The sequence below is a fragment of the Athene noctua genome, chromosome 1, assembly GCF_965140245.1.
Source record: "Athene noctua chromosome 1, bAthNoc1.hap1.1, whole genome shotgun sequence".
NCBI classification, from domain to species: domain Eukaryota; kingdom Metazoa; phylum Chordata; class Aves; order Strigiformes; family Strigidae; genus Athene; species Athene noctua.
In genome coordinates, this window is record NC_134037.1 from 63,690,360 (window position 1) to 63,703,624 (window position 13,265).

General features: G+C 38.6%; 1 protein-coding gene across 3 annotated transcripts in view; it reads left to right on the top strand.

Annotated features, from left to right (window-relative positions):
* The window catches only part of ENPP1 (ectonucleotide pyrophosphatase/phosphodiesterase 1), a 59,164-nt gene that overhangs the window by 42,532 nt on the left and 3,367 nt on the right, over nt 1-13,265 (top strand). For all 3 annotated transcript variants that reach the window (XM_074896337.1, XM_074896335.1, XM_074896336.1), the window contains 7 exons: nt 1,640-1,727; nt 5,785-5,960; nt 6,509-6,560; nt 9,363-9,517; nt 10,716-10,851; nt 11,865-11,945; nt 12,974-13,106. In XM_074896337.1, coding sequence (XP_074752438.1) covers nt 1,640-1,727; nt 5,785-5,960; nt 6,509-6,560; nt 9,363-9,517; nt 10,716-10,851; nt 11,865-11,945; nt 12,974-13,106 — 821 coding nt within the window. The remainder of the gene's footprint in view (nt 1-1,639; nt 1,728-5,784; nt 5,961-6,508; nt 6,561-9,362; nt 9,518-10,715; nt 10,852-11,864; nt 11,946-12,973; nt 13,107-13,265) is intronic.

Sequence of the window (13,265 nt, forward strand, 5' to 3'; positions counted from 1 at the left end):
ATACTCTTAATTTCAAAAGGCTTTTTTTCATGATAAAAACCACTAACAGTTGTGAGGTACTTGTTGCTATTACAATTAATTCATGTAAAAACATCTACAAAGAGAGAACCCAGTACTGAAAAAGTTATTGAAAACAAGTTTGAGGAAAAGACCTATGTAGTCCATGTAAAGCCTTATTTTTCATGTCTTGTAGAATTATGTAGTGTTGGAATCAAACTGGTTTTTAAAAAACTGTTAGCCAAAACCTGTGTTAATTTTGTATTGGTTTACCCTTTCAGGCCTACTCTTCTTCCCCAATTTGACAGTGGAGAACCTGTTGACAGGGTACCTAGTAATAGGTTACAACCAGCAAGGCTTGCATGATGCTGAGTGCCACCTTAGTGTATTCTCTCTCTGCTACAGTTTGACTATTTAAACTTTTTTTTCAGTAGCTTGACTCTATTGAAACTGTTCGCCAGACGTGATTGTCAGTTCTTAGCATCCATAACTGGTCTTAAAACAATTTCTCCTTTTGTGGCTAACATTATAGCAGCATAAATTTCATACTCTGTAATTGGCCTGGTTCAGCAGAAAGGAGGTAGCATGTTTCTGCCTCATCTGACTCAAATTAGAGTAATTATTAGCCTACAGATTTTAGGTTCAACAGTTGCAGAATGACAGCCTGCATTATGCTTTAATCTCAAAAAAAGAAGTTAGAGTTGAGTTTTTAGCCTCTCTTTTTTCCACACAGATATGAAATCGGAGAAGATGGGCATTGTTTACAAACAGCTGAGATCTTATCCAGGAAGATGATATAGAGTGCAAAGCATCCATCAGTCATTCAGTATCTTGATACCACAGATGGGTGCAGTCTGTTTCACTTAATTAAAATAAGCTGAATATCTCAGGATAAGTTTAAAAACAATCTTTTTGTTTGGCAGCAGTTGAATTTGCTGCCCTTACCTCCTTGTTCTTATTCCTCAGCAAACCCTGCTCTTTGCTAGTGTAAACTTTGCGTGGCTGCAGCTTTAAGTAGGTCGGGGAAGTGAACCAGAAAGCAAAGAGCCAGCAGGAAAAAAGAAAGTTTTTTAGCTGGCTGCTTTCCTGGATCAGGTTTGCTGTATGGCTATGCAATAGCTTGTGCCAGTACAGCTCAGGAAGTGGTGCAAGAAGGAGAAAGAACAGCTGCAAACCAGGCGTAGAAGCCTAGGATCTTGCCATTGCTTAAACCATTTAAAACATTGCTACCAACAGATGTTTTTGTAGCATTAAGTTAAAAGCTTCCAAATTGTTTACAGGGCTTGAAATGCATTGGTTATTTTGGCTCAACATTTTAATTAAATCTCTTAAAGCATTTAAGAAAATAAATGTAACTTCTCCAAAAGCAGAGAAGAGCAAGGGACTTCAAAAAGCTGCCTTCAGTTATTTATGAAGGCAACAGTGAGATGAAATTGGGTTTTCTAATACTTTTTTGCTACTTTAAAAAATTATTCTTCTATGTTTACCTTTTTTTTTAAGAAAAAACATGCTTTTGACTTGATCTGTAGTATGTTAGTAAAGATTAAGTTCTTGGAAGAAAATGCCCTCTGAGTTTGAAGATATTTTCCATTTCAGCTTGTCTTAAACAGAGTTCCACTTTACTTTTCTTTGTAAATCCTAGGCTATCTTTATTGGGTTTGGACCAGGATTCAAGTTTCGTACTCAAGTTGATCCATTTGAAAACATTGAAGTGTATAATTTAATGTGTGGTAAGTACAATTGATGGGGGTCATCTTTGTTCAGTAAAGTATATATTTTGGGCATTGCAAATCATCTAATAACAGATTTTTAAGTGTCCTTAGAAATTTGTCCTTAAGACTTTGCTGCTGACTTTCACAAATAAAAAGCTGTTTGTTTTTCTGAGAAAGGTCCAGCTTCTAAATGACTGAATGACTAATGGCTGTTTAGGTCAGACCATCTTGTATCTCTCCTTTCCAATGATCTCTGTGTATTCCTCTGGCTGCTCCAGAGCTGGCACTTTGACTCACTGTTCTAAAACTGACATCAAGAAGGGATATTTCTCACTTATATCTAACTGGAGGCTTTATCAGATTAATCAATCAGGTGACCTTATTCAGGCAGAACAATAAATAACAGGCAGAGTAATGGGTATAGGTGCAGCTGTCAGGCATATCATGTCCAGAAAACTTAAGTCAGTTACCCCCTCTGCTTTTTATGCACTTGGACAATACCTTGTGTGTTTTCTTCTTTGTTGATATCTTTTATTATATTTTTAATTTTAGCTACTTGATATAAATAGGCTTTTAATTCAGATAAAATTTATCTTTTTTTAATTTTTGTTTACTTGATTCATATAATAAGCCTTCTCCCAAATTCTTCATTGTATGTGTCACTCAGTTTTTTGTATTGTACCTTTTAATACTAGATTTGGATGTTTCCTTGTTCATTCTCATTGTTGAATACAACAGGTGTTTCAAGCAATGCTTTTTTTTTTTGTCTTTTGATGGACTGCATCTGTCTTGTTAGCCTGTAGGCCCATTGTTTTGGAGTCTGGCTCTAGAGCTAGATGTCTCATTCAGTAGTCAGGTTTCCTGTTTCTCACCTGTTTATGGTGTCACTCTAGGATTCATGATTGATTTCTGTTCCATGCAGTCTGCTCTGTATCTGTGGATCACAGACAGCCCACTCCATATACAAATAATCTTCACTTTATTTTCTGACATTGTACAATACACTGTACCAGTGAAGTGGTGTTTTTTTCTGAAAATTAGATGTCTTGCAAGCCCTCTTTTCCCCTTTTAAAAACACAGTGTTACTGTGGCTCTTTGTTCCTTTATCCCTTCTTCATTCAGTATTTCATGGTTTCTCCAAAAGTCTATCACTAGTTCTACCACTTTCTTTTCATTTATTCCCCTTGAGGTCTTCACCTGTTTTCCATTATTTTCTGCCTACTTCTCTCTCTTGCCAGGACTTATACTTGCTCTAACATCTGCATCTGTGAGAGACAAAGTATTACCAAAGGGTTTGGTCCGGAAAACACTTAATGGGAGCACTGCACATGCTTGAGATCAGTGGCGATATTCAGGTATACCACATTTAAACCATGTGTTTAAATTCTTTTCAGAAATAGGAAAATAGGGCAGTGTCAGGAAGTGTGTCTCAGGCTTGTATGCTTTGGTGTTTTCTCATGTCATGGTTGATGATGTGTTGGGCCCAAAGAGTTGTGATTAATGGAATTAAATCCAGTTGGCAGCCTGGTCACGAGTAGTGACCCCCAGAGCTCGGTTCTGGGCCCACTCCTGTTTAACATCTTTATTGATGATCTAGATGAGGGGATTGAGTGCACCCTCAGTAAATTTGCAGATGACACCAAGTTGGGTGGGAGTGTTGATCTGCTCGAGGGTAGGGAGGCTCTGCAGAGAGACCTGGACAGGCTGGAGCCATGGGCTGAGGCCAACTGGAGGAGTTTCCATAAGGCCAAATGCCGGGGGCTGCCCTTGGGCCACAACAACCCCCAGCAGCGCTACAGGCTTGGGGAGGAGTGGCTGGAGAGCTGCCAGTCAGAGAGGGACCTGGGGGTGTTGATTGACAGCCGGCTGAACAGGAGCCAGCAGTGTGCCCAGGTGGCCAAGAAGGCCAATGGCATCCTGGCTTGTGTCAGCAATAGCGTGGCCAGCAGGGACAGGGAAGGGATCTGACCCCTGTACTCAGCACTGGTGAGGCCGCACCTCGATTCCTGTGTTCAGTTTTGGGCCCCTCACTCCAAAAAGGACATTGAATGGCTCAAGTGTGTCCAAAGAAGGGCAACGAAGCTGGTGCAGGGTCTGGAGCACAGGTCGTACGAGGAGCGACTGAGGGAACTGGGGGTGTTTAGTCTGGAGAAGAGGAGGCTGAGGGGAGACCTCATCGCCCTCTACAGCTACCTGAAAGGAGGGTGCAGAGAGCTGGGCATGAGTCTCTTTAACCAAGTAACAAGCAATAGGACAAGAGGGAATGGCCTCAAGTTGCACCAGGGAAGGTTTAGATTGGATATTAGGAAGCATTTCTTTACAGAATGGCTTGTTAGGCGTTGGAATGGGCTGCCCAGGGAGATGGTGGAATCCCCATACCTGGAGATGTTTTAGAGTTGACATAGCACTGAGGGATATGGTGTAGTTGGGAACTGTCAATGTTAGGTTAATGGTTGGACTAGATGATCTTCAAGATCTTTTCCACCCTAGATGGTTCTGTGATTCTGTGATCTTGAACCACTTTCTTGTGCCTCCCTAATCTGTTCTGTGTATACTTCATAAGAGGATTAGACATCTCTTGCTGGTGTCTCAGTGAAGCAAGTTCAGTGACAAAGTCAGACGTTTTAAGTGCGGTCACTGAGGTCTAGTTTTTCTCCATCCAATATAAAGAGGATAAGAAGAACAGGATGTGCAAAGCCACCACACATACTTTCAGATAAAAAATGAAGTGAGGTGACTTAGTCAACCATTTCTTTGCCCAGCGCTTAGGTGCCTTCTGGACTGCAGAAAGACATCCTATTTCATGTGTTGTTTGGGGCTCTAGCATTTCTCTTGGAGGTGCCTGACTGCCAGAGAAGAGATACTGTCTCTGATTTGTCCAACATCTCAGCAGTTAAATCATGAGCACTAGATACGTACAACTATTTGTCTTGTCTGAATTGGGGAATTTCAACTCATGTTTTCAAAGTCATTCAAATTGCCAGACTTGGAGATTTCTGGGGTGTTGTGTATTCCTGGATACTCCACTTAAAATAACAGGAACATAACAATGTAATTTAGCTGTTGAAATGGGGACCCAAGTTCTGGAACTGGTTTTGATGTGTTTTTTCATTGGAGCAGGGACTACTAGGATTACAAAGGTTGTTTTATTCTTCTTTCCAAAGCAAAACAGCTTCATCTGAAGGGAATGCTATTAACATATCTGAGTGGCACAGTGCAGAGAGAAGTGTGTTCAGTTCCCCATGTAGGAAGAGAAGTTCAGTTCTAACTCTTGTGCCCTTGGTGAGTGATCTAGACACCAAGCTTTCAGATACAAGTGCGTCTCATCACCTGCTGTTTTCAAAACATCTTATTTTGTAGATTCAGTATGAGTTGAGTGGAGGAACAACAAATCTGTGAATGTTAGCAAGGATAATAGGCCTTGATCTATTCAGTATTTTGAAGGTGTCTGAAGCATCTCCAAGCATTGGTGGTACGCAGCTTTTAGTTGAGTTATTTGAATACATAGCTGTTTATGGGGTAGAGTTGTTTTTGTGGTTAGACTACTTTGGTGAGAATTTTGAAGCTTATTTTAGACCTAAGTGACAAGCAGAAACCTGTGCTTTGTCTTGGTTCTTTTATGGCTTTACCCTTTAGTGGTGCTTATTCTCTGAAGCTTATGTATTTAATTTCCAGATAATTCAATCAAACAAACCAAAACAAAAAAGAAAGCAAAACAAAAAGCTTCCAGTTTTATTCCCTAAAGCATCAATGTTACGGAGTCACTAACTTCATGTGTTTGAGACTCACATTCTGTCCACCACTGCACGTTTGTTTGCTGCAAGTTCAGTTCCCCTCAGATGTAAGCCTCTGTCACTTTTTGCACTTGTTCTGTCCCTCTTTACAAGCAGATTAATACCACCCTGAGCTCTAGTTAAAAACGTGCGCTTCCTTTTAAAGGGGTTACATTGCTTTCCCTTTTGAGTGTTATGAGCAGTGCAGCTTTATTGACTCACCTATACTTGTAATTATAGTATAAGCAGCAGTGTATTACAGTCTTTCTCATCCTGTTAATATCACTTGAATTCTTTCATAGACTTGCTTGATTTGAAACCAGCGCCAAACAATGGAACTCATGGACTCCTAAACCATCTTTTAAGGAACCCTGTTTACACCCCTCACCATCCCAAAGAAACAAGCCACCCTTCTGAATGCTCTGTGGTGGGACAAAGAGCCTTTTCAGTGAGTCTTGGCTGCTCCTGCAGGACAGGGGTAAGTACTGAAATGGTTAAAGTTGTGGAGGCAAACATCTTGTATTCAGAAAATGTGTTGTATTCAGAGTTGAAACACTGGATTCTCCGGTGTTTACCTGCTGGTTTTGCAGTCCCCTACTACTGGTTTCAAAATCAAATCTTGCCTGGGGTTAGCGGGTACTAGTCTGTATTTGTATATTCGTTTTTGTCGTTTTCTTATGTAAAGTCATATTCAGCTTGGAAGAGCCTGGAAGACACCACAGATGCAAGCTTTGATGCAGAAAGGATTCAGTTCTTGCTTGTTTCACTTAATTATGTTGAAATTTCCATTCTGTGAATGTTGTGTGTTTGGGCTGTGGTTTTCAAGGTTGTAGATTTGCTTGCAGCAAAACCAGTTCGTTTCTGCAAATTCTCTGTAGCCCCTCTCCAGTAGATGTCAGTGAGTTCTGTATAGGGATAACTTACAAAGCAGATGTTACATTTGGTACTTTTAAATGTAGTAGTGGATCATAATATGCTCTGTAGAACACGTAGTAGAATCTCACTGGTTTTGCTTTATAATTATAGGGCTTGCCAATAAGGGATTTTCATCAGCGTTTAAATTTCACTGAAAGAGAAGGTAAGAACTTTAGATAGTAATATAAAATTGTAACAACAATGTAAGAATTAATATGAAAAGTTGGATGTCTAAACTTCTGAGCAACTTTCAAGTACATGAAGTAAAAGTTCTTCGAAACACTCACTGGGACTATAATTCTGAGATTTTCAAATACAGTCCTACTGAACCATTTCTTCTCAAATAAATGTGTCTCCTTATACACATGTCTTTATGGCACATGTATTATCTGATATTTTTGAATTTTCTAGCACTGAAGTAATGAACATTCCAGAATGGGAAGCAAAAGCGGTGTATGGGGAAGTGTCTGATAAGAAATCCCTGCAAATACCAACATCATGATAGCAGCACACTTTTAATGAAGCATAAGGGGTATTTTACACAGTCGAGTTGTTACACAGTCTTAAGCTGTTGCTTGTTTTACTTATGCTTTGTTTCCATTCTTTGGACATATACGTGCCATGTTTGAGCTGCAGTTTGCAAGGCTGTAGGCATGCTCATGACTCGTAAAACAAAATAAACTATTTTGAGTATGAAGCAGCAAGACAATAAGTAAATCGTGAAAAACATAAGTCAAAATGGAATGTAGCCCTTGGTGCTAATACCTTAAAAGATTAAATCAATATGATTAGGCTGTCAGAAAGAGAAATAGGCTGATAGAGATCTTGCCTTGTGTGTATTGAAACCTTACTTCTTATGCAAATAAACTCTGTACTTGGCGACACCCCACTGTAGCTCACTATTAAGAACTGAACTTAAATGTTCTAATAGTTACAGGCAGGATCCAGTACTTGCTGCTTATTCAGGGCTAATTTAAGGCTTTTGTTGGTTTGTGTACTTTGTCCTGACACAAAGAGTGGATAGAGCTTTCTTGAATCTTTCCCACTAACAACAGGCTATCTTTTTAAAATGTGTCCTAGAACCCTTTTAAAATAACTGTTTCAGTATTGTAACACTCCTGAGAGCAACAAAATGAAATCTACTTAGTACCCTTCAGCGTGCTTTCCCCTGAGCATGGTTTTACTGAAACAGACTCTGCTAATGTGTAGGTGGACACCTGAGTGCCTTACTGAACCCAGCTTCGAAGAAATATGGCAAGGTTGGGCGCATAACCTATTTCAGTTCCATTTTGTAGAGATAGGAACCTAAGGCTCTAAACCTATGTTTTTGAAACAGTAGGTTTTTGGCTTGGATTATCAGTGAGACCTGGCTTAGCACTGGTCTTAACAGCAGCAATTTCCTTATAAATTGTATGAATTAAGCACTTATTAATTAGATAGAAAAATCATTGTCACAGATCAAAGAATTCTAGTAACCAGCCTAGATGCTTCTTAAAATGAATTTATTAGTTACCTCAGTTTGCTCTCAAGTTACTGTTATAACTTGACAGCCTGTAAGAACAACAAAACACTTAACTGAATTTTTAGTTCTATGAAAAAAATGTGAGTTGTTTGCCTTTTCCCTTGTGGGTGGAGAAATAAATGTCATAATCTTGAGGTTTTTTGTGTTGTGGAATTACTTTGGAAAAAACCTGCAGCATTCATTGCTCAATTTCTTTCCCCATTTAAGACAGTTGCCTTGAGATTGCAGTTTTGCATAGTATGTGGATGGTAGCGACCTGTTTAATGGAAGATATACTTTGATGCCGCCTTTATAATTCCAGTCATGTAACTATTGAAAATACTTGCATTTTCAATGGCAAAGCAGTATTTTGGTATTTTAAAATATTTCCATGTTGTGCTAGTTTTCCTCAGTTTTTATTTTACATCAGTAGCTCAAAAGCTGAATACCTTGGGTTTGTTTGTTTCCAGTTGGCAAAAATTTAAATATTCAATGTTTTGACAAAATTGAAGTCTACCTTAGGGTTAAAACCAGAAACTTTATGCTGACGCTTGATTGCAGCAAATAAATACAATAGCATGTGTTTCTTATGACTGTTTTGTTACTTCTTTGTTTTTTCATTAAGATAAATGGCATTGAGTGTAAAGTAATTCTGTTGCTAACTCTGCTTTACTTTTCAGCTTCTGTCTAATGACTTACCCTCTGCTGATCCCACATATCTTCCTTCTGATACAGTTTTAAAGTCTAGTCTTTGCTCTTCCATTGAATGCAGTAGTTGGCCAATAAACAGGCAGTGCCTTAGACAAGGGTCTGCTGGAAACCCTGTTCAGTATCATACGTAAAACATTTGGAGATACCTTTCTCAGTATAGGAACTTTCTAAAGAGATGCAATCCATAGGAGAGAGGGAGGAGGAAGGTTTTGTGACTATCACACTCATTATAAATCAAGTCCTCGCACATCTGAAAATCCAACCAGTACTTCACTGTATTGTTTATTTAGATCTCTATATTTTTTGGTCCTTTAAGTGTCACTTTTATATAAGACTTTGTAGTTTCTACTAAAATAGTCCCCTCAGCAGATTTCACATCACCATGATTGGTTACAGTCCCATCTAAATGTTACATAGAAGCAGATCCTACATTCTATATTTAAATTGAAACACAAAGTCAACAAAGACTAGCTTTGCAACTTAGATCCATCTCATTTTAAATGGCAAAATGCTTTGTTTTAAGTATAAACCTAATCTGTACAGTTTTAAGTTTTAATGATTACTTTATACTGGCTTTGTCATTTAATTTATTGCCTTAGGATTGAAACTACACCTTTGATATAAGAATGAAATTTTTTTTTTTTGTTCCTTTACTGTGACTTCTCTGGTAATTGAAAATTGAGGCAACCTTAGATGTATAAATCAATACAACCAGTTTTGATTGAAACGTAACAAACGCTATTTCTGCTGCAGTTAAGAAGATAGAGAAACTTACTTTGCCCTACGGACGACCCAGGGTTCTGCAGAAGAGACATAATTACTGCCTCCTTTACCATTACCGCTATGTGAGTGGATACAGCAGGGACTACAGGATGTCTCTGTGGAGTGCGTACACTGTTAACAAAGATGTAAGTGTATTAAGAAAGGTTAGAAGCAACCTTGAAAGGTAAAAATCTTGAATGTCAGTTATTCCTGAATGGTTCTTAGATCTGCTCATGATACTGTCTCCCAGAGGACTAAGTAGAACCACATGAGGAAAAAAAGGAGGAATTTTGTATGGGCTTTTCTTCCCTTCCCTATATTAACAAGGATTGACTTTGACTCTTTCTTGCTTGTTGGGGTGAGCTTTAGTTTTGCCTCCAGAGCAAGCAGATCCACCAGGAAGTAAGAAGCCCATTGCCATTGATACAGAAGCCCTCTGAGTCTGCACTGGCTTACTGCTTGGCAGCACAGATCTGCTCTAGCAGTCTGCCAGTGCTGTCCTTAAAGTCTGGTCTCAGCATGGGTTTTGTGGTCTTAAAGCAGTGTGTGTAATGTGTCAGGATCCTTTTGAAAAAATAATCTCTAGACTATTCTGAACTGTTCATGCCCTGATCCAATCTTTCTCTCAGAAGATCATCCTGATTGGGGAAAAAAAGAGGTCAGTGGAGATAAATCTGATCTTTGCTGTCCTGAACTCTGTGCTAAGGTGCATATGTTCATGCAGAGCACTGATCTTGTGAATGTATATTTTTTTCAAGTTGGCCTTTTCCATTCAGAGAAAATTTAGAAGCCACCTCATGCTTAAAAGGAATTAGGACAGTAGAGGATGCTTTTTGGTTTTTATTGTCTGGGAATCATAGGTTTTAATTAGTGACCATTATAATTAAATTTAACTAAACTCTGGCATGGTTTGCTTGATCCTAAATATTTTTAGGTTAGTGGCATGAAACAACCAGCTGCTGGAACAAGTGACCCAGTGGAGAGAGATGGCTAATAACACATCTGGCTGCCTCTGATTCCTAGCCTGAATGAACTAGTACATTTACAGTAGATCAGGTTATCTTAATGGGCACCTCTGGGTTCTCTTTTGGGAGATGTTATTTTCAGCTCAAATAAAATGCTGCTGTTCTGTTCACTCTATTTCCAAAATACTATGAAAGGAATGGGAGGGCTTGTTTTCTACTGACAAAAGAGGAACAGTTCTTGCATCTTATTTAAGTTCCTTCACACCATTAAAGGCATTTGCAGCTAAATATTTAGAGTTCTGCAGTTCCCCACACTGAGAGAATTATTGGAAGTCAGTTATCTGTTTTACCATTTATACTTTCTTCTTTTTTTCAATAGGACAAATGGGCTTCTGCTACAGAAAATACCTCCAGCTGTTTACACAAAGATGTTCGTATTTCTTTTAATCATAACCAGACATGTTTGTTTTACAACAATCATCCTCGCCTAACTTATGGATTCCTGTCTCCTCCAAGTAAGTACATTGCCTTCATAGTACAGCATATCTGATTTGAGTAATTTGTAATGTAGTAGGTGTAGTCTTTTATAGATATTCTTGATAACCAATCGGAGTATGAAGTAGTAGTTGTTGAATTGTTGCAGTTTACTGCAGTGTATGAGAAAGAAAAACATTTTAGGCACTTCAGCAGTTGATGGGTTGTCCAAGGTCATTTAGTACTTCCCAAGAGCTTTGGAACTTGTGAGATTTCTAAAGTGGCGTTTCATAGAAAAAACTGGAAGGAACGTGTAAACCATCAGTCAAATCTGGCAAGATAGTAAGTGGCAAATTCACTTTGTATAACAGGTGTTAGTTGGAACTATCCAAAGTAAATTTCAGGGATGTTTCATTAAGTAAAAAACTGCATTGATAAGTTTAATTTTCTATTTGAAATATAGTGTTGCGTGCCATGTGTGGTTTTGGTAAAGGGATTCAGCATTGGTCTGAAGAACGTAGGTCTGATTCTCAAAATTAAAGTAATAAGTACTTAGTAAAGTACTTAGCTGTTTACAGGTGGTTAAATTTTTTGTGAACTGTTGCTGACCTGATTTGGAAGCATTTTACGTTGACTTTACAGCATAAAGTATGGAATAGTAGGTTATTTAAGCATCCACATCAAGTGTAATTTACAAAGTTCCAACAGAGCTCCTATTTTTATGCCTAGATTCTGCGGTGAGAACAAGTTGGTCTGACACTCGTGAAGTGTATTTTATTCCCTTCCGCACAATTCAAATGTCTGTCCTGATTATTTTTAAATCTCATGAAAATTTATCTACTCTATATCTTACGAGTGCAATTGCTCCTGATGCTGCTAAGATTATTTTGGGTAGGATCCAGCATGTAATGAGGTTAGCACTTAGACACACATCAGCTTTGGAAAGTGAAGTTAGGTCAGCTCTACCTTAATGTTATTACAACGATCTTTAAAAGCATAAAAATGCAAGTTTAAAGTACCAAATTCAAGTAATGAATTGCTTTTTTTGTTTTAGATTTTATGACAGATGCAAAGAAACCTCACTATGATGCCTTGCTTACCAGCAACATCGTGCCAATGTATCCTGCATTTAAAGGTATTTTATTTGTATACATATTTTGTGTGGACAGTTGAATATAAAAAAGACTGCTGATTTTTTGCTTGCTTCCAAACCACACAAATGACCTCTGTTTCAGCTTCCTCGGTAAAATAAGACCTCCCCTGACTGTGAGTAAGCACCTCAATGAAAATTTTCTTGAATTAAGATTATCACTCTTGTGAAACAGGCCCACCATTGTGAGCTTATGGTTCCTAATCAGCTGGATTATTACATGGGAGCATAGTATAAGTGTCTCCATTTAATGTCTGACATTTTTGTTTGCATTTTCCTACCTACCTAAACATGGTTTTATACTGAATATCTACTAGAGAACCCAGATACCATATATAATTTGTTAAATTAATTTCCAGTTTAGGAATGTCTTCTAAACTCAGATGATTTTCCAGGTAGGAATTTAGGATCTCAATCACTAAGAAAACAGAAGAATAATCATGTCTCTAATAGAAAAGATATGAAGACATAGGCTTTCCTGAGTGAGAGTGAATATGAGATGGTTGGCTGAGGGACCTTAAGCATATTCCTAGTGAAAAAGGAGGATAACTATGGCACTAACTCTGGGCAAAAGATATGTCCTGTTTTGTAATGGAATAGTGGTCAACTCTTAACTGTAACTAAAAATATCCTATTGGTAAGATGCTTCACAGCTCATAGGTGTGGGTGTACAAGCTAGCCAAGCCAGCCTGATAGTGGGGCAAGACACAGGCAGGCATGCTTTTCTCTAAGCTTTCCTCCTCTAGCCTCTCTGTGATTTGAATTCCAAAGAAAGAAACCCAAGGCCACCAGGGAGCAGTCAGGTTTGTGGTTAGGGTGACTGTGAAACCACAATGTCAGGAGATACTGCAGTGCATGCTGCTGCTCAGTTAAAGGTGCAATCTTTAAACCTCTGTAACTTTTATTTTCCTAGTTTATCATGTCTGTTTATACTCCACTGAAAACTCTGCAGAGTTGTATTTACAGCTTCTAACTTGGAACGTATGTTTCCCACTTCCATTACTGTGTTTCAGTGTTATGGAACTACTTCCATCAATACCTGCTACCTGAGTATGCTGCAGCCAGGAGCGGTGTCAATGTAGTCAGTGGTCCAGTGTTTGATTATGACTCTGATGGACACTATGATACCCCAGAAAAGGTGAAAAGGTAGGAACCTTTCTCATTCTATCCTTTCTTTTTCTTCCAGTAGTGGTCAAAAGGTAGTTATGATGCTTGTTATCTAGGAAAGGTTATGTCAATTCAGAAAGACAGGCAAATGGTCCTAAGCAGATACAGGAGCATAAAGCTAAGAAATAAGCAACAAGC